Raw genomic sequence first — 19,957 nt, 5'->3', positions numbered from 1 at the left:
GTCGTCCTTCCACCTCCTTGGACGCCATCACGATCCGGCTCTGTGTTCCGGTCTGTGTCCCCGCGGGAATCCTGGTGTCCGTGTAGCTCCTCTGTTCTCTGTCTGCGTCTTCAGTCACGTGATCGGGATCCCCGAGCCTTGTTGTGGCCTTTGTCAAGGATGACACTGCGTGTTGGGGGCTGATCTTTAAATTGTCAGTCTCCAATCAGTTTTGATGGGTGTGGTTATCACCAGTTTTCAGCCTTGCATCATATACGCTGATTGTATTACTTTCACTAGTTGTTAGTTATGAATTACATCTTGTTAGATGGATGTCTGAAATTGCGTACATCACTGTATCTAGTGTTATAATAAATATCCCTGATTGTTTATGTTACCAAATGACTCATGTAGTGAAAAGGCTGTTAAAACCACACTAATTGGTGGCTGTATGATTGATGATATATATCCCTTCCTGAAATATATACAGTATATAGAGCGTTTTAGGTATGTAACACCACGGTCTGGTATTAATTGATGAATTATGATGTCAAACAGGTCAGCATGATAATGATCTATAGTGAAATCTATCCAATATGGTATGTGACAACTACTTATCTTAAGTCACACAGAATGTGGGACCGTGTTGTTAACTTAAAGCTGCATACACACACAACGATTTTTTTTAATGAAAGATTTGAGTAAACGATTTTTTCCCTTGAAAAAATTTACGAAAATCGTTTACTAAAGTTGTTCATTTACTAAATGTCATGAACGATTTTTATGAACTACAAACGATTTTTGCATATTCCCTTAATGAAAATCGTTGAGTTGACAAGTCTGACTGAACGACAAACTACAAACGTTGAACGCGCATGAACAATAATCGTTCATCGTTTGACTCAGAAAGTGAACGATTTTTGCCATCAATTATCGTTAAACGATATCGTTTAACGATAATCATTAAAAAAATCGTTGTGTGTGTATGCAGCTTTAGGAATCAAATGGGTGTATCACACGGCTCTCATTTAGGGCTCTATTTATTAACATTATTTTTACTGTGAAAAAGGGTGTTTTCACACCCTTTTCACATTATTTTAGTTTCACCTGTAGTTACTATAGGGCAATTGGAGTAGAATTAGTAAAATTCTACTCCAACCCCTAGTATTCACTTATTTTTAGTAAAGCAGATCGCATTTCCCATAATTGTAATGGGAAATGTGATCCGACCATAGTTACTAAAAATAAATGGTAAAAAAATACCAGGGGAAGCCCTGTGATAATAACGCCACCTGGAGGTAGCATTATCCAGGGTCTCCCCCGGTTACTGGGCTCCCACTCTGCTCTAACGGGGAGAGCAGAGGCGGGAGCCGGTACCAGTAATCAGCTATGTGGTCTAAATAGTGATCGGGCCCCAGTGCAGTATGGGAGATCACCTGATCGGGAAGCCCGGAGAAGATCACCAGAGGCCAGGAGGATGCAGGTAAGTGTAATGAAGGGAGGGGGGGTCGCGGGGGTCCGCGATCGCGGGGGGCGGGGCTTAGCGCCGGTGGGGGGGCAGCAACGGTGGGTCGGCGCATGCGCGGGCTCTTAGTCGCGGTATTTTTTCCGAAAATACCGCGACTAGAGTGCGGATGGGATCCGCAGGGACAGAGCTTTATCGCAAGCTCTGTCCCTGCAAGGGATTTATAGTAAATCCCTGTGATATTGCCTGAATTCGCAATGCGAATTCACTCGGTAATATCACACTACAATCCGCATTCAATATGCGGATTGTAGTAAATAGAGCCCTTAGAGTAAAGCCTGAGTGTTAAATTCAATGTTAAGCCGCCTTGGTGTCATGGTTTTAAGTGAAAATATCCATCTCATTTCCCTCCTATCTAGGATACATATGTGGTCACCTCCTCTCCAATTTATCCGTGGCTGTTCAAGGCCCATGAAGAACAACCCTGATGGATCGGATTTGTGGTATTCTTTGAAATGGTTTGATACACTGTGATTTGTATAACCAATTTTTATATTTCTTATATGTTTGTATATCCTGTTTTTCAGGGGTCTAGTAGTCCTTCCAATGTATTCTAAGCCACAGGTCCATCTGAGTAGGTACACTACTCCTTTTGTGTTACAGGTAATTTCTTCTTTCAATTTACATGTCTTGTTAATAGTGGTTGATATAAAATCTGTTATTTTCTTGGTGTTTCTATTGGAGTCGGTGATTTTGCATCCCATGCACCTCCCACAGTAGTGAAAACCTTTGTGGGTTGATGGGAACATGGTGGATTGTATAAGGGATTTGGGTTTTATATGATTCCTAATGAGTTTTCTCCGGGGCCTTCCTATAGATTATGTGAGGTGTATCTGAGAGATGTTCTTTTAGAACTTCATCTTTCATCAATATCCCCCAGTGTTTTTGGAGAATTTGTTTGATATTCTTGGCCGACTTGTTGAATTGTGTGATGAATTGGATATGTTGTTGGTCCTTATTGCTCTGAAAAGAGTTTATGTTGCTCCTAGTCTAGGGGTGGGCAATAAGCGGCCCCCAAGTTGTTGTAGAACTACACATCCCAGCATGCTCTGCCACAGTTTTGCTACTTGACCATGCTAAAACTGTTGCAAGGTATGCTAGGATGTCTAATTCAACAACAGCTGGAAGGCCGCTTATTGCCCACCCCTGCATCCATCAGTCTATTCCCCCCTTCCTAAACTCTTTCTATGCTATATGCACCACTGGCAGGTGCATGAGGTACCCGTTCTCCATTGCTCAGCAGCAGCGAGCAGTCATACTTCCCCAACTGGCCAGCGATTGGGTCAATTCAGCCCCGATGACAGCGGGACAGAGCCCTCAAATAGATCTTATAGAGACAGGCCCTCCCCTAAGCATAGGAATGAATGGGTACCTGATGAACCATACTTGCCTACCCTCCCGATTTTCATGGGAGGTTCCCGATTTTACGGGTAACGACCCGCACCTCCAGAAGGGTAGGCATTTCTCCTGCATTCTGCCCACTTCCTAGTGAAGGTAGTTACCCTAGTGAAGTGGGCAGAATTAGGAGAATTTCCACGGCCATCGCGGGTGGCCGTGTAGGGGGCGGGGCTTAATGATACGACTTGTGTCATTTGACTCCGCCCCTATTTAAATTTAAGCCAATCACGGTCATTTTATAGCGAGGGGCGGGGCTTAATGACATGACCCATCAGGCCCCGCCCCCATCACCACCCACCTGCCTCTCCTCCCAGGGCTTCTCCCAGGGAAGAGACAGCAAAGGTAGGCATCTATGTGCTGAACCATCTGACACGAATTGGCTTACATAATCTGGCACTAGGGTGCAAGAGAAATGTGATGTGTGGGCATATAGCTGAGCTTCTGTAAGTCTTGTAAAATGGATGTCTAAATGTATGTTACATAATTGAGAAAAACACACATTCTGGGTCCTTTTCCATGCAAGAGCAAGCAATTGTGCACCTGGACCAACCTTGTTGCAGTGCAAGGGGTGCGAATACATAATTTTTTTTTCCCCATGCAGGGTAAATACTGGCTGCTTTTGCAGGTAGCCCACAAATGTTGCACAGCTTTATTCTTACACTGCAATGTAAATATCAGTTTGGAGTGGACACACCCCTCCCAAATCTAAATCTCTCTGCACATTCTACATCTGCCCCACCTGCTGGCAGCATGGTTTTACCAAGATGTTCGTGGTCTGCGCATGCGTCTGGGTCTCAGTGCGCGAACTGCTCACTGCTCTCGCTTCAGGGAAAAGTTTTGGGGTGGATATGGGGAGTGGTCGGCCAAACGCAGGCTTGCCAGTGCATTCGCACCCCGTTACAGGGGCGTGCATAAATTAGCCACTGAGATGCTGGACACAGCCTGGCGTCCCTCTGCATGCAGGAAGTCTCTCAACTCCTGCGGCAGGGTCAGGTCTACCTTTAGTCTGCGTGCGGATCCAATGTTACTCGATGTTCCTGATGTCTTCTCAGCCTTGCACATCAGTATGGACGTTAGCGGAGGGGAAACGGGACAGCATTATGTAGTGCGGGCGTCTGCATCTTTGTGCTGCGATTGCCGTGTGTATGTATTCATTAGCATATTCTCGCAGCGGCCGGGTGCGTGCGTCTGCATCCGTGCGTTCCTTGCTGAATCAGGCCCTGAGTTTTTAGGCTCAGCAACTTGTTGTACTAAGGCAGTCACATACCTGGGTGTTTATGTACTGTTCTGCACAGACTTTTCCCAGTGCCATTCTGATAAACCGGCATAACACAGATCTTGTTTATGGTCCCTTCTTGTATATCTGTCAAACGTATACTGTGAGTTTGTGGTGCCACACTGATTACTGAGGAACGGCCTGCTTGTCTTCGGCACCTTACTCTATAGCCCTGTACTTCTCCATCTGCAGAGCCCCAAGTGGCCTTAAGGCTGTTAGCGCCTAGGTCTTCAAAATTAAGGTACTTCACTTTTGTGTCATCTGTCAAAAGAAGGATATAATTGTGTTGTGAGTGAAATTACTTTCATTCTTCTAGCAGCAGTAGAACAAAGGGCCACACAGTCATAATATTAACGGTCTAAAACATTTAGCAAGTGAGTGATACACTACAGAAAGAAATGAATGCACTGAATGAATACAGATATAATTAGTTACTCAGCCATGTTCTCTCCAGTTTGATACCTCCTCCTTTGCACTCTTGCTTCCTGTCCCTGCTACTCTCCTCTTCCAGTACTTGAAGCAATAATCCTACCACTAAGCAACACCATTTGGCGAGTGACCTATATTGCCTTTAGACCCAAGGAACAGCTTTTGACTTCCCACTCCACCCCATACTACCTTAAACCATGGGCCTTATGGAATAGCTGGCGGTATTTAGGCATGAGTGCTATTCTTGCGAGTTAAGCTGGTCTAAAGATTATCTGTCCAACCAGCCAACTAGTTGATTGGTTGGAATGTTCAGGAATGGGAGAGGGACTCAATATGGCAACTAATTGAGAGGCAGGAGTCGAGGATGACTGCCAGGCAAAGGACTTAGGGGTATATTTATTATGTTAATTATCAGGGTCCGAACAGACCCCGATAATTAATATACTAACTCGCCGCGAGCACCGGAGCAATTCATCATTGCTCTGGAGCGGAGACAGCTGATCCGAAAATCCTCTGTATCTGTGAGTGGCTTCACTGCTCCGTTCGGAGCATTGAGACAAGTGCGCATGCGTGACCAACAGGTCACGCATACGCACAAGAGCCCCGACAGGCTCTTGTGAGCATGCCCCCATAGGAAAGTAGCAGGTAGCAGGAGCACTGGTCATCTGAATATGGCGAATGCTCCTGCACTCAAGCTCCGAAAACATTGTATTTTCTGAGCTTGATGAATTCTGTACCCATAATAGTGTAGAGGGACGCGGGCCATTCTGGGAGAGAAAGGTAAGCAGGAGATATCTGTGATATCTCCTGCTTTACCTTCTTGATGGATGGCCTGATAACTTCATTTCTACAACAGCAGCTGAAAATGTTAATTTTCACCTACTTTTGTAGAAATTAAGTGATGATGAGGGAGAAATTTATTAACATTAATTTTACTACAGATGTAGCCACGCTCATCGTTGTTGCTATCACGCCATACAGGCAGCCTAGTTGCACCATAAAAATAGCGCAGGTTGGTAAGCTAAGGCGCATTACGGCGCAAGAGAATTCACAGCATGCAAATACATAGCTTCACCGCTGGGTGGTGATTGTTCCATTAATGGAAACTAGTGGTATCGTCGATGATTGCCATACCCTTTCCCAAGGGTTCGGTTCCCGTTAAGGTCACTTTTGTGTAGTTTTTAAAAACCATGCAGAATTCTGCTCTGTTATTCATTTTACACCTACTGTAGCTGCATTTTACGCTAAACCGCTATGCAGTAGACATTGTATTGTACACATTACAGGGCCGTCTCTGTGTGTATGGCCACCCAAGTCCCTTCACCACCTCCCCCCTACCATCACGCATTACTATTCAACTTTACTGAGCTACAGTAATTGTATGGCTTACCAACATTCGCTTCTATTCAATGTAGCCGCATGCTGACCCCGCTATTGACACTACACAAAATTCCTGCTGTAATTCGCAAACATTACATCACATCCACGACAGGTGCGACTCTCAACAAGGGTGGCGTGTGTGGGGTAGAGGTTTGAGTGAGCGTTTTGCAGAGTGGGTGTCCCAGGTTTGAGATCTGATAATTTTTTTTTTTTAAATCTTCACAACAGGATTAAAAATATGCAATGCTGGGTGTGCATCTTCTGGTCAACACCGATGCCTCTATGTATTTGTATAAATGACAGAACTCTCACACACCAAGTGATTTATTTTTAATCCTGTAGTGAAGATTTAAAATAAATAAATAAAAATAAATAGTCAGGTCTCAAACCCGGGACGCCCACTCTGCCAGGCGCTCATCTAAACCTCTAGTCCACATACGCCACCCGTGTCAAGAGCCGCACCTGTCATCTATGTGATGTGACGTGTGCGAATTACAACAGGAATTTTGTGTATAATGTCAATAGCAGGCTTAGCATGCGGCGGCATTGAACAGAAGCGAATGTTGGTGGGGGATGGTGGTGAGCCATACAATTAGCTCAGTGAGGTTGAATAGTATGAATGTTTTTTTTTTTTTTTTAACTCAGTGCATCTTTTAAGCACAGGTTACAAGTATTTTTTTTTTTTGGAAGTACACCTTTTTACTTTGGCTGCTGTGGACTTTATAAAGCAATCGGGGGTCCTGGAATTGTGTGAGCACACTGCAGAAAATGACGCTCAGCACCTGCACTAATGTTACAGTATGGTTGCAGTAAATCATACTGTAGAGCACAGTGCAGTAAAGCTGTAGGGTACAGTATTTCAATGTAGAACTCACGCATGCGCAGTTGTGTTTTTCAAAAGCGACATCTAGTGGACGAACACTGGTATTACACTCGCCGGCAACTACATGCGCCACACTACACCTCAAAGCGCCACCTCATGACAGAATGTGCCACACTGCAACCAGGCACAGTGCAACTAGGTTGTCACACTATATACGCCATAATGAGGATAGATGAGCGTGGCTACATCTGTAAAATAAAGTGAAAAAATGTTTTCACACCTTTCTTACATTATTTTAACTTCACATAAATCTACTAAAGTGCAATTGCAGTAGAATTCGGAAAATTCTACTCCAAACCCTAATTACTACATAATTTTAGTAAGCAGATCTCATATTCCATAATTGTAAAGGGAAATGTGATCTGCCCAGATTTACAAAAATAAAATGTGAAAAAAATAAATACTGGGGAAAGCCCTATGATAATAACGCACCTGGAGATGCCGTTATCCAGGGTCTCCCCCGATTCCCCCATTTCTCGCTCTTCTCTAACAGGCAGAGCACAGCCAGAGCTAAATAGACCACACAGCTGATCGCTGCTGATCTGTAGCCAACGGCGGCGCATGCGCAGACATATTCTCCCTGTATTTCTTCCAAAATATACAGGCAGAAATGTGCGGACAGGGTTCGCAGATACAGAGCTTTATCACAAGCTCTGTCCCTGCAAGGGATTTTGATAAATTCCTGTGATATTTTCTAAATTCGCAATTCGTATTTAGTCAGAAATATCACACTACGACTGCATTTTAAACACAGATTGTAGTAAATAGAGCCCATGAAACAGAGGAGAGTAGCATCTTCAAAAGATAGAAAGAGGGGACTCGGTAGTGTGTGTGTTTGCAGCGGCGTAACTATAGAGGGTGCAAGGAGTGCGCTTGCTATGGGGCCCGGCGGCTTAGGGGGTCCGCTGGCCCAGCAAGCAAACCCCTGCCAAGTGTTATTTCAGTGACGTCACGCCGGCGGGCGTGAGGAGAAAGTTGTTGTTTCAGCTGCTGCTGCTGCAGGAGCTGCTGTGTTGTGTTTACCCATCCGGGATCAGAGCCCGAGACTTCTCCTTCCCGGGGCAACGGCTGCAGCGGGGACCGCGCGGCCTGGTTACTGGCCCCAGATACAAGCACCCCCCTATCTAACAACCCTTCTCTACACCCGGCGGGGCTCTATGGAAGTGATAGAAAGTCAGACGTGTGGTTCTTTACGGAAGGGCAGGTAAAAGAGAGTGATTCCTTTGTGGGGGCACTCTTATCATTAATCACATGCTTAAAACATGACTTTTAATAATTTTATATAAATTAAGAGTGGTTTGCAGCAATTATCATTGGTTAAAAATATAATAATAAGTAGGGGTGAGCGGGTTCGGATTTCTGAAATCCGAACCCCCCCGAGCCCCCCCGATCCGAGGCAGATCCGAGTCAGGCTCGACTTTTCCCGCCTGACTCGGATTTGAAATCGAGGCAAAACGTCATCATCCCGCCTTCCGAGTCTCGCGGGTTGTGGATCCTATATAAGGTACCCGCGTCGGCGCCATTTTCTCACTCGGCTGTGGACAGTGAAGAGGGAGGGTGGGAGTTAGGGCTGGCTGGGCTGTGTAGTGTAGTGTAGTGCAGAGTAGTGTTGTGCTGTGCTGTGCTGCTGTTGTCCACTACTTCAAAGTCCATAGGGGCTGGCTGTGTTGTGCTGTGCTGCTGTTGTTAATAGGGGCTGTGTCCACTACTTCAAAGTCCATAGGGGCTGGCAGGACTGTGTTGTGCAGTCAGCTCTCCATAGGGGCTGTGTCCACTCCAAAGTCCTGTGCAGTGTCCCAGTCCTAAAGGGGTGCTGTACTGTTGTCCAGGGGGTGCTCTGTCCATCAGGGGTGCTCCCCCCAAGTGCTAAAAAAATTATATTATATTATATTATATTATATTATGCCTGTGTCATAAGTAAAGGGCCGGCTGGCTTGACCGTTAAAGGGTGCTGTAACCCCCAAAGTACACTCCAAACCAAAAAAATATATATTTTCTGTGTTTGTGAATTGTGTGCGCAGTAGCCGCACGTGCATCAACAAAGTAGTGCCAAGCGTGCGCCTGTGTCATAAGTAAAGGGCCGGCTGGCTTGACCGTTAAAGGGTGCTGTAACCCCCAAAGTACACTCCAGTCCAAACCAAAAAAAAAATAATTTTCTGTGTTTGTGAATTGTGTGCGCAGTAGCCGCACGTGCATCAACAAAGTAGTGCCAAGCGTGCGCCTGTGTCATAAGTAAAGGGCTGGCTGGCTTGACCGTTAAAGGGTGCTGTAACCCCCAAAGTACACTCCAAATCCAAAAAATATATATTTTCTGTGTTTGTGAATTGTGTGCGCAGTAGCCGCACGTGCATCAACAAAGTAGTGCCAAGCGTGCGCCTGTGTCATAAGTAAAGGGCCGGCTGGCTTGACCGTTAAAGGGTGCTGTAACCCCCAAAGTACACTCCAGTCCAAACCAAAAAAAAAATTATTTTCTGTGTTTGTGAATTGTGTGCGCAGTAGCCGCACGTGCATCAACAAAGTAGTGCCAAGCATGCGCCTGTGTCATAAGTAAAGGGCCGGCTGGCTTGGCCATTAAAGGGTGCTGTAACCCCCAAAGTACACTCCAAACCCAAAAAATATATATTTTCTGTGTTTGTGAATTGTGTGCGCAGTAGCCGCACGTGCATCAACAAAGTAGTGCCAAGCGTGCGCCTGTGTCATAAGTAAAGGGCCGGCTGGCTTGACCGTTAAAGGGTGCTGTAACCCCCAAAGTACACTCCAAACCAAAAAAATATATATTTTCTGTGTTTGTGAATTGTGTGCGCAGTAGCCACACGTGCATCAACAAAGTAGTGCCAAGCGTGCGCCTGTGTCATAAGTAAAGGGCCAGCTGGCTTGACCGTTAAAGGGTGCTGTAACCCCCAAAGTACACTCCAGTCCAAACCAAAAAAAATAATATTTTCTGTGTTTGTGAATTGTGTGCGCAGTAGCCGCACGTGCATCAACAAAGTAGTGCCAAGCGTGCGCCTGTGTCATAAGTAAAGGGCCAGCTGGCTTGACCGTTAAAGGGTGCTGTAACCCCCAAAGTACACTCCAGTCCAAACCAAAAAAAAAAATATTTTCTGTGTTTGTGAATTGTGTGCGCAGTAGCCGCACGTGCATCAACAAAGTAGTGCCAAGCACGCGCCTGTGTCATAAGTAAAGGGCCGGCTGGCTTGACCGTTAAAGGGTGCTGTAACCCCCAAAGTACACTCCAAACCAAAAAAAAATATATTTTCTGTGTTTGTGAATTGTGTGCGCAGTAGCCGCACGTGCATCAACAAAGTAGTGCCAAGCGTGCGCCTGTGTCATAAGTAAAGGGCCGGCTGGCTTGACCGTTAAAGGGTGCTGTAACCCCCAAAGTACACTCCAAACCAAAAAAATATATATTTTCTGTGTTTGTGAATTGTGTGCGCAGTAGCCGCACGTGCATCAACAAAGTAGTGCCAAGCGTGCGCCTGTGTCATAAGTAAAGGGCCAGCTGGCTTGACCGTTAAAGGGTGCTGTAACCCCCAAAGTACACTCCAGTCCAAACCAAAAAAAATAATATTTTCTGTGTTTGTGAATTGTGTGCGCAGTAGCCGTACGTGCATCAACAAAGTAGTGCCAAGCGTGCGCCTGTGTCATAAGTAAAGGGCCAGCTGGCTTGACCGTTAAAGGGTGCTGTAACCCCCAAAGTACACTCCAGTCCAAACCAAAAAAAAAAATATTTTCTGTGTTTGTGAATTGTGTGCGCAGTAGCCGCACGTGCATCAACAAAGTAGTGCCAAGCACGCGCCTGTGTCATAAGTAAAGGGCCGGCTGGCTTGACCGTTAAAGGGTGCTGTAACCCCCAAAGTACACTCCAAACCAAAAAAAAATATGTTTTCTGTGTTTGTGAATTGTGTGCGCAGTAGCCGCACGTGCATCAACAAAGTAGTGCCAAGCGTGCGCCTGTGTCATAAGTAAAGGGCCGGCTGGCTTGACCGTTAAAGGGTGCTGTAACCCCCAAAGTACACTCCAGTCCAAACCAAAAAAAAAATATTTTCTGTGTTTGTGAATTGTGTGCGCAGTAGCCGCACGTGCATCAACAAAGTAGTGCCAAGCGTGCGCCTGTGTCATAAGTAAAGGGCCGGCTGGCTTGACCGTTAAAGGGTGCTGTAACCCCCAAAGTACACTCCAGTCCAAACCAAAAAAAAAAATATTTTCTGTGTTTGTGAATTGTGTGCGCAGTAGCCGCACGTGCATCAACAAAGTAGTGCCAAGCGTGCGCCTGTGTCATAAGTAAAGGGCCGGCTGGCTTGACCGTTAAAGGGTGCTGTAACCCCCAAAGTACACTCCAGTCCAAACCAAAAAAAAAAATATTTTCTGTGTTTGTGAATTGTGTGCGCAGTAGCCGCACGTGCATCAACAAAGTAGTGCCAAGCGTGCGCCTGTGTCATAAGTAAAGGGCCGGCTGGCTTGACCGTTAAAGGGTGCTGTAACCCCCAAAGTACACTCCAGTCCAAACCAAATAACAAAATATTTTTTCTGTGTTTGTGAATTGTGTGCGCAGTAGCCGCACGTGCATCAACAAAGGAGCAGCGCCAAGCGTGCGCCTGTGTCCCATAAGTAAAGAGCCGGCTGGCTCATTTCTTAAAGGCTGGTGTAACCCACAACGTGCACTACTCTCCAGCAAAAATAAAAAAATATTTTCTGTGTTTAGCCGCACGTATATATCAAATCGATATAACATAAATGGAGGACCAAACTTTCTCCGATAAAAATAAAATAGAGAAAGATCAAGAACCACTTCCTCCTAGTGCTGAAGCTGCTGCCACTAGTCATGACATAGACGATAACATGCCATCAACGTCGTTTGCCAAGGCCGATGCCCAATGTCATAATAGAGGGCACATACAATCCCAAATGACAAAGTTCAGGAAAATTACCTTGAAAAAAACATTTAAATCAGCTGAAGAGAAACGTAAACTTGCCAATATGCCATTTACGACACGGAGTGGCAAGGAACGGCTAAGGTCGATCCCTAGTATGTTCATGACTAGTGGTTCAGCTTCACATGACGATGGAAGCCCTCCTCCCACTAAAAAAATCAAGAGTTAAGCTGGCAAAAGCACAGCGAAGAACTGTGCTTTCTAAGAAGATATCACAAATCCCCAAGGAGAGTCCCAGTGTGGTGGTGGTTGCAATGCCTGACCTTCCCAGCACTGGACGGGAAGAGGTGGCTCTTTCCACCATTTGCACGCCCCCTGCAAGTGCTGAAAGGAGCACCCACAGTCCACTTGCTGATATGCAAATTGAAGATGTCACTGTTGAAGTACAACAGGATGAGGATACTGGTGTAGCTGGCGCTGAGGAGGAAGTTGGCGAGGAGGATTCTGATGGTGATGTGGTTTGTTTAAATCAGGCTCCGGGGGAGACAGTTGTTGTCCGTGGGATGAAAAAGCCCATCACGGTCTTGCCTGGGCAGAAGACCAAACATTCCACCTCTTTGGTCTGGCAATATTTCTATCCAAATCCGGACAACAACTGTCTTGCCATATGTACCTTATGTAAAGGTGGAATAAGTAGGGGTAGGGACGTTAACCACCTAGGAACATCCTCCCTTATACGGCACCTGCAGCGCGTTCATAATAAGTTACTGTCAAGTTCAGAAACTTTGGCTAAGACCGTAAGCAGTCCAGGGACACCTAAATCCCGTTGTCCTGTTGTATCCAAGCGCCTGCAAACCACACCGTCAACTCCCTCCTCGTCAATTTCCTCCTTAGTCAGGATCGGAAGTAGTCCTGCAGGCCATGTCACTGGCATGACTGACTCTCCTATCCCGGATTCCTCCGGAGGATCCTGCATTGCTACGCCTCCTGCTGCCGCTGCTGCTGTTGCTGCTGCTGGGAATCGTTCATCATCCCAGAGAGGAAGTAGGAACACCACTACTTTTACTAAACAATTGACCCTCCAACAGTCCTTAGCGAGGAGGATGAAGTACGACAGCAGTCATCCTGAAGCAAAACGTATAACTGAGGCCTTGACTGCTATGTTGGTGTTAGACGTGCGTCCGGTATCCGCCATTAGTGCAGTGGGATTTAGACAATTGATGGAGGTAGTGTGTCCCCGGTTCCAAATCCCGTCTAGATTCCACTTCACTAGGCAGGCGATACCGAGACTGTACAGAAACGTCAGAAAAAGTGTCCTCAGTGTCCTGAAAAATGCTGTTGTACCCAATGTCCACTTAACCACGGACATGTGGACAAGTGGAACAGGGCAGTCTAAGGACTATATGACTGTGACAGCCCACTGGGTAGATGTATCACCTTATGCAGCAACAGCAGCAGCGTCACCAGTCGCAGCATCTCAGAAACGCCAGCTCGTTCCAAGGCAGGCTACGCTGTGTATCACCGGTTTCAGTAAGAGGCACACCGCCGACAACCTCTTAGAGAAACTGAGGGAAATCATCGCCCAGTGGCTTACCCCACTTAGACTCTCCTGGGGATTTGTGATATCTGACAACGCCACCAATATTGTGCGGGCATTACATCTGGGCAAATTCCAGCACGTCCCATGTTTTGCTCACACAATAAACTTGGTGGTGCAGAATTTTCTGAAAAGCGACAGGGGCGTGCAGGAGACGCTTTGGGTGGCCCGAAAAATTTCGGGCCACTTTCGCCATTCAGCGATTGCGTGCCGAAGACTGGAGCACCAGCAAACACTCTTGAACCTGCCCCGCCATCACCTGAAGCGAGAGGTTGTGACGCGGTGGAACTCAACCCTCTATATGCTTCAGAGGATGGAGGAGCAGCAAAAGGCCATTCAAGCCTATACATCCACCTATGACATAGGCAAAGGAGGGGGTATGCACCTGACTCAAGCGCAGTGGAGAATGATTTCCGTGTTGTGCAAGGTTCTCCAGCCCTTCGAACTTGCCACACGTGAAGTCAGTTCAGACACTGCCAGCTTGAGTCAAGTCATTCCCCTCATCAGGCTTTTGCAGAAGCAGCTGGAGAAAGTGAAGGAGGAGCTAAGACGGAGCGATTCCGCTCGGCATGTGGGACTTGTGGATGAAGCCCTTCATTCGCTTTGCCAGGATTCCAGGGTGGTCAATCTGTTGAAATCAGACCACTACATTTTGGCCACCGTGCTCGATCCTAGGTTTAAAGCCTATGTGGTGTCTCTCTTTCCGGCCGACATAAGCCTGCTGAGGTGCAAAGACCTGCTGGTGAACACACTGTCAGCTGAAGTGGAACGTGACACGTCAACAGCTCCTTCTTCATTTTCTCCCGCAACTGGGGCTGCCAGGAAAAAACTTAGGTATCCTAAGCAACCCGCTGGCGGTGATGCAGGGCAGGCAGGACCAAGTTTGGACATCTGGTCTGGACTGAAGGACCTGGCAACAATTTCTGACATGTCTACTGTCACTGCATATGATGCTGTCACCATTGTCAGAATGGTGGAGGATTACATCGGTGACAGCATCCAAGTAGGCATGTCAGACAGTCCATACCTGTACTGGCAGGAAAAAGAGGCAATTTGGAGGCCCCTGTACAAACTGGCTCTATTTTACCTGAGTTGCCCCCCCTCCAGTGTGTACTCCGAAAGAGTGTTTAGTGCAGCCGGGAACCTTGTCAGCGAAAGGCGTAGGAGGTTGCTTCCACAGAATGTGGAGAAGATGATGTTCATCAAAATTAATTATCAGCTCTTCCAGGGAGACCAGCCTCCAGAACGTACAGAGGGACCTGTGGTGGTGGATTCAAGTGGGGACGAGTTAATACTTTGTGAGGATGAGGATGTACACACTGAAGAGGGTGAGGAATCGGTGGATGAGGAGGATGAGGATGACATCTTGCCTCCGTAGAGCCAGTTTGTGCAGGGACAGATTAATTGCCAGCTTGTTTTGTGAGGGCCCAAACGAACCAATCATTTCAGCCACAGTTGTGTGGCAGACCCTGGCGCTGAAATGATTGGTTTGTTAAAGTGTGCATGTCCTGTTTATACAACATAAGGGTGGGTGGGAGGGCCCAAGGACAATTCCATCTTGCACCTCTTTTTTTTCTATGCATTATGTACAGTTTGGGGCCTAGTTTTTCAAACTGCCATCCTGTCTGCCACTGCAGTATCACGCCTAGATGGGTCACGTGTTTGTGCCGCCCACTCGTGTCGCTTAGCATAGTCATCCAGCTACCTCGGTGCAACTTTTGGACATAAAAACACTATTGTGAGGTGTGAGGTGTTCAGAATAGACTGAAAATGAGTGGAAATTAAGGTTATTGAGGTTAATAATAGCATAGGAGCAGAAAAACCTACAAATTCTGTGATTTTAGCTGTTTTTATGCTTTTTTTCAAAAAAATACAGATCCAAAACACAAAACCCAGAACCCAAAACACGGAAGGGTGGTTTTGGCAAAACCTATCCAGATCCAAAACACGAAGAAAGATCCAGATCCAAAACCAAAACACGAAAAGTGGCCGGTGCACACCCCTAATAATAATACAACTATGGCTCATCAGAAAGCTTTGATGAGCCCAACATCATAGCTGGTTCAAATAATTAATTAGACTATTTCTACTTCAGGGTCCATAGGGGGTCCACAGGGTTGACCTTGGGGTATAGGTTGGGAACCAAATCCGGGCACCACGCAGTTAAAGCTTTTAGCTCCCAGGATGCACTTGGGTCCACTCTCCCTATAACCCCGCCCCCAGCCAGAGGCACCTCAGTTTAAGTTGGTGCCCGGCCGGAGTCGGGTCACCGTTACTGCAGGGGGGCTGCTTAGCAGCCCCTAAGCTTAAAAGAGTTTTATTTTATTATTTTTTTACTACTCTTCAGAGCGGCAGCATCAGACTGTCCAATGGACGTCTGAGCTGCCGCTCCTACACCCCGCCGGCGCTGCGACGCCAGTACAGATCTGGGGATCGCAGCGGGACCCCAGAGTCTGTACTAGCCGGGCTCTGGAGGAATCCCTGGGCTGCTGCCGGATCGACGGGGACAGGTAAGTCGCGTGGTCACCGCTTGCGGTGACCCGCGTGTACATGCAGCCTTATGCCTCCGGTCTCTGGGGACAGACCGGAGGTGCTAGCGGTGGCGGCGGGCTCCCCCTCCATGGAGGCATACCCCGCGTGTCCACAGCCCACCAGGGATTATAGCGGCAGCGGGAGCCGGCATCCCGGGGGGTTAATTGCTAGCCAGGGGAGGAAGCCTTCCCTGTCTAGCGGCTCCTCCCCTCAGCTCAGCGCGCCTTTCAATAATACAGTCTGGCGTCGCTGAGCTGCTTCCTCCGCGGGCCACGCTTCTTCTGAGGTCTCCAGCGGCCATTTTCTCTCTGTGGTGCTGCAGAACTCTTAGGATGTCAGTGAGCCCAGTCCCCCTGCGTACCTGGCCATTTTGGGTGAGTGTACACAGCGCTATAGCCTTCCCAGACACTGAATCTGGGCAGTTGAATGTAGCGACATTGTGCAGTATATTATATGTCATGCTTATGTATGTATATATATTTTTCTGCATTGTATGTGACTTATGCTAGTGCTGACTGTCTGCTTTTTCTCTCACCTGTCAGTGTATATCTATCCCTTTTCTTTATCTGCCCTAATACAGGTGTACCTGGGGTGGTTCTGAGACCTCACATATATATATTTGTTAATATCTGTGAGGTTTGTCACATACTGTTGCGTGCTGCACGTTGCCATATTTTAGATGGAACTGTGAGTTGCGTACGCTGATAATGGGTTCCTGCAGCTAATCTTAGCGTCAGTCAGGACCGGTATGGCGCTGCTTAATATTTCCGTCAAGATAGTCAGATATATCTGACCAGGAGATTGCACACGATACTGCACCCATTATTGCTATCCTGCAAGTCATAGCCTGCAGGAATTAGTGCGGAGGATTTTAACTCAGAAAGGTTTACGTATGCGGCACCATCTGGTGCCGGGCCCCTTGCACGACCCCCTTAAAGGGCGTTGTTTCTCAGGATCCTCTCCTTTGAGGATCGCCGGGCGGGCCCCATTGTCGTCACTCGCTGGGAGTTACTTCACCATACTGCCCTTTTGAACTCGGGGTATCTCGCAATTTCTTGCAATTTACCCCTGTGTCACAGACTATCGCTCCCTGCCGGGGTTTTTCACAGTACATGAATTACCTCCGATACCACATCGGTCTGTCATTCCCCTTGCAGGGATTACCACAACGGCCACCCTGGTGGATGTCGTTTTATACGAAATACTAATTGGCGTGATATACGCCCTGTGGTTACTGACCAGTGGCTCTGCCGTGAACTGGATGGTATATTCGGCTCTTTCCCTCTCACATGGGGGGGAGCCGATCTCAAGTATTATTATCCCTGCTTTGGGGCTGGTAGCCAGGCTCATTCTGGATATAGAGAATGTCGATCCTGCACCAGTATCATACATCTCCCGTTTTCTGCCCAGCGGGTGGATCTCATAGCGGGAGTCTGGCTGTCCCCAGATACGAGGAGTCACAAAGGCCTCCTGTTTCCCATTCCCTGAGGGTCCTCACAAGTAATGGAAATCCCCTTCTGGGATGGATTTGTATGTTAATCATCGGGTTACAGGCATTAATACGCCTCCCATCCCGGCCTGGACGAATTTTACGGATCCGTAGGTGGTAACTTTGCCTGAAATCAATGTACTCAAGTTTTCAGGGCCTGTTGCCCGTCCTACCATGGCCATCGCATGGTGATGCTTTTGTGACGTTTTTCCCCTCCAACACGTCTGAGGTTCAAATATCTTTTTGCCGCTCACAAAATATGCAGTGGTCATATGTGGGATTACCTCATGGGATGCCGGTCTTCTAACTTTCAGGGTTTCGGCGGCGTCTGTATCCGCCGCAGTACCCTATGGCTGCGTTATGGGAAAGCAGAGGTGCACACTCCTTCCAGGGGGAAGTTCTTGTTTGGTCCTGACCTTGACAAGATCGTTGCATCATTGGCAGTATCACTAATGGGGAGATACCGTCTTTAGCTACTCCCACTACATTCGGACTAACTCTGTTAAGTCTTTTTGTCCTCAGGGTCAGCCTAAAGGCCTGTTTTTTCCTAGGCTGTCGGCCTCCACGGGGGCCACCGTATCCAGTACCGAGCAGTCCTGGACTTCCGGACGACCCTGTTTCTACACCTGAGGATATACCCTCAGCCTGACGGGACAGGTCTACATCTGGGGAATTTCCAGAGTGAGGTACTGATTCTCAACGGCCTCTCATTGCTCATGCAGCCTCCTCACAGGCATTGTTACACGGGCCCTTCTTCAGAACTGATCAGGGCCTTACAATCCCAGAAAGCTATACAGTCTTTGTGGTAAGCAGAGCTATTTCGGCCAACCTCACTATCTCAGTGAGGGACTGGTTGTTCTACTTTCTTTTTGGGGCGGTGACCGACTGGTCCTCCTTTGCCTATACTCTGTCTCAAATCCCTGAATCAGATTCCAACGGTGCCTTGACTCAGGTGGAATCGTCCATGCTCCATCATCCGATGTTTGGAACCTGGGGATTTTATGGTATATCCGAGTATTCAGGATACGTACCTACGGGTACATACAGAGCCCTCTCATCAGCATGGGTTCAGGTTTGCTGTGCCACAGCAACACTTGTAAGTTTCGGGCTCTGCCTTTTGGGGCTGTCCTCAACTCCACCGGGGTTTACCAGCTTTATGGATTTTCTGACAGTTCACCTGTTCAGTGTATCCGAATGCTCCTTTCTCTGGACGGTCTCCTACTTTTAGCAGGATCACCAAGGTACTTTACCGCCAGGTCAGGATAACCGGGGCTTCTTCTCGTCACAGAAAAGTCCTCCCTGCATCCCTCACAGGGTTTTCTTCATCTGGGAGCACTGCTGGATTCTCAGAATCTGAGAATTTTTCTGGCGTAAGACAAGATCTCCACTCTTCAACTTCGAGTGTGCGGATATCTATGCAGTCGACATATGTCATTACTCTTTGTGATGCGCGGTCTACCAGAGTGTCTACCTTTTGGTAGGGTGGAATGTGCTCAGTTCCATTCCAGGCCTTGCCATAATTGACTCCCCTCCAGATGGATCGAGTTTTTTCCATCGGATCGCTGTTCGAACCATGATACTTTCTACGGAGGCGAGTTGGTCTCTGTCCGGGTGGCTATGGCCATCTCGTCCAGGGTGTTCTTTGCTAAAGACAGTGTCTGGTCCGCATTCATTTCGGGGCAGTTGGATGTCTGTCGCTTCTGCCCTGCCACTTAACTTGTTGATACTTTAAGCTGTCTTGGACTTTCACTCTGGCCTAACCCATTTGTCACGGTTAACCTGAATAGGTTCAGTCCGACAGTGTCACAACAGTGGCTTCCATCTAGGCAACACTGGTAGTTGGGTGGCAATGTTAGGAATGTCACCCATTCTGACATAGTCCAAGGGTCTTCTCCTGGCCAACTCTGCAGTGTTTATTCCCGGAGCTCTCCATTGGGAAGCGGGCTTCCTCAGCCGTCACGGCGTGCATCCCGGGGACTAGTCTCTTCTCCAAGAGAGGTTTCAACTCCTGGTGAGCAGAGGGGGCCTCCCTGAGGGGATTGATCCCCATGGCCTTCTGACTCGATCACACATTACCGGTGTTACAGTCCAGCTCTAGGAGTACTGAAGCTACCTTCAGTGACTCTTTGTCAGTGAAGTGGTCCTTCCACTTTGTGTACCTGTGTCCTCCGGTCTCCCTTCTTCCTCGAGGTCTTCGGAAGTTTAATTCGAGACGGAGGGGCTTTCCTTCTGGGGGCTCCAGGTCGTCCCAGACATCACTGGTACTAAGATTTTCGGAGTCTCCTCCTCGATGCTCCGTTCCTACTGCTTCACTATCTGGACCTGTTGTCTCAGGGTCCTTGTTTTTCCCTGGATCTGGATCGCTTGTCTTTAACTGCGCCCCTACTGTGGTCCTCGGGCTTCCCTGGCTCTGTCTTCATTGAGATGTTTAGAGCAGATAGGCCAGACTTTGCTGGGATCTGCCACGGACTGTGGCATACATAATTCTTATGGTATCGTACCTGTCGATACGATCCTCCGGTGTCCAGGATTTCCAGATATTCTGGCATTCCTTCCAGCTGGCTTGGGTTTCACCCTTGGCCTGGCCTTCCTGACAGT

General features: G+C 47.6%; 1 protein-coding gene across 1 annotated transcript in view; it reads right to left on the bottom strand.

The window, feature by feature from the left end:
- The window catches only part of VWA1 (von Willebrand factor A domain containing 1), a 268,972-nt gene that overhangs the window by 17,011 nt on the left and 232,004 nt on the right, over nt 1–19,957 (bottom strand). The window contains exon 12 of the mRNA XM_088458647.1: nt 4,170–4,439. Coding sequence (XP_088314773.1) covers nt 4,170–4,439 — 270 coding nt within the window. The remainder of the gene's footprint in view (nt 1–4,169; nt 4,440–19,957) is intronic.

This window comes from Taudactylus pleione, unplaced genomic scaffold (assembly GCF_031769625.1).
Source record: "Taudactylus pleione unplaced genomic scaffold, aTauple2 ptg000845l, whole genome shotgun sequence".
NCBI lineage: Eukaryota > Metazoa > Chordata > Amphibia > Anura > Myobatrachidae > Taudactylus > Taudactylus pleione.
Note: the sequence above shows the minus strand (reverse complement) of the source record. Positions and strands in the feature narration are given on the sequence as shown.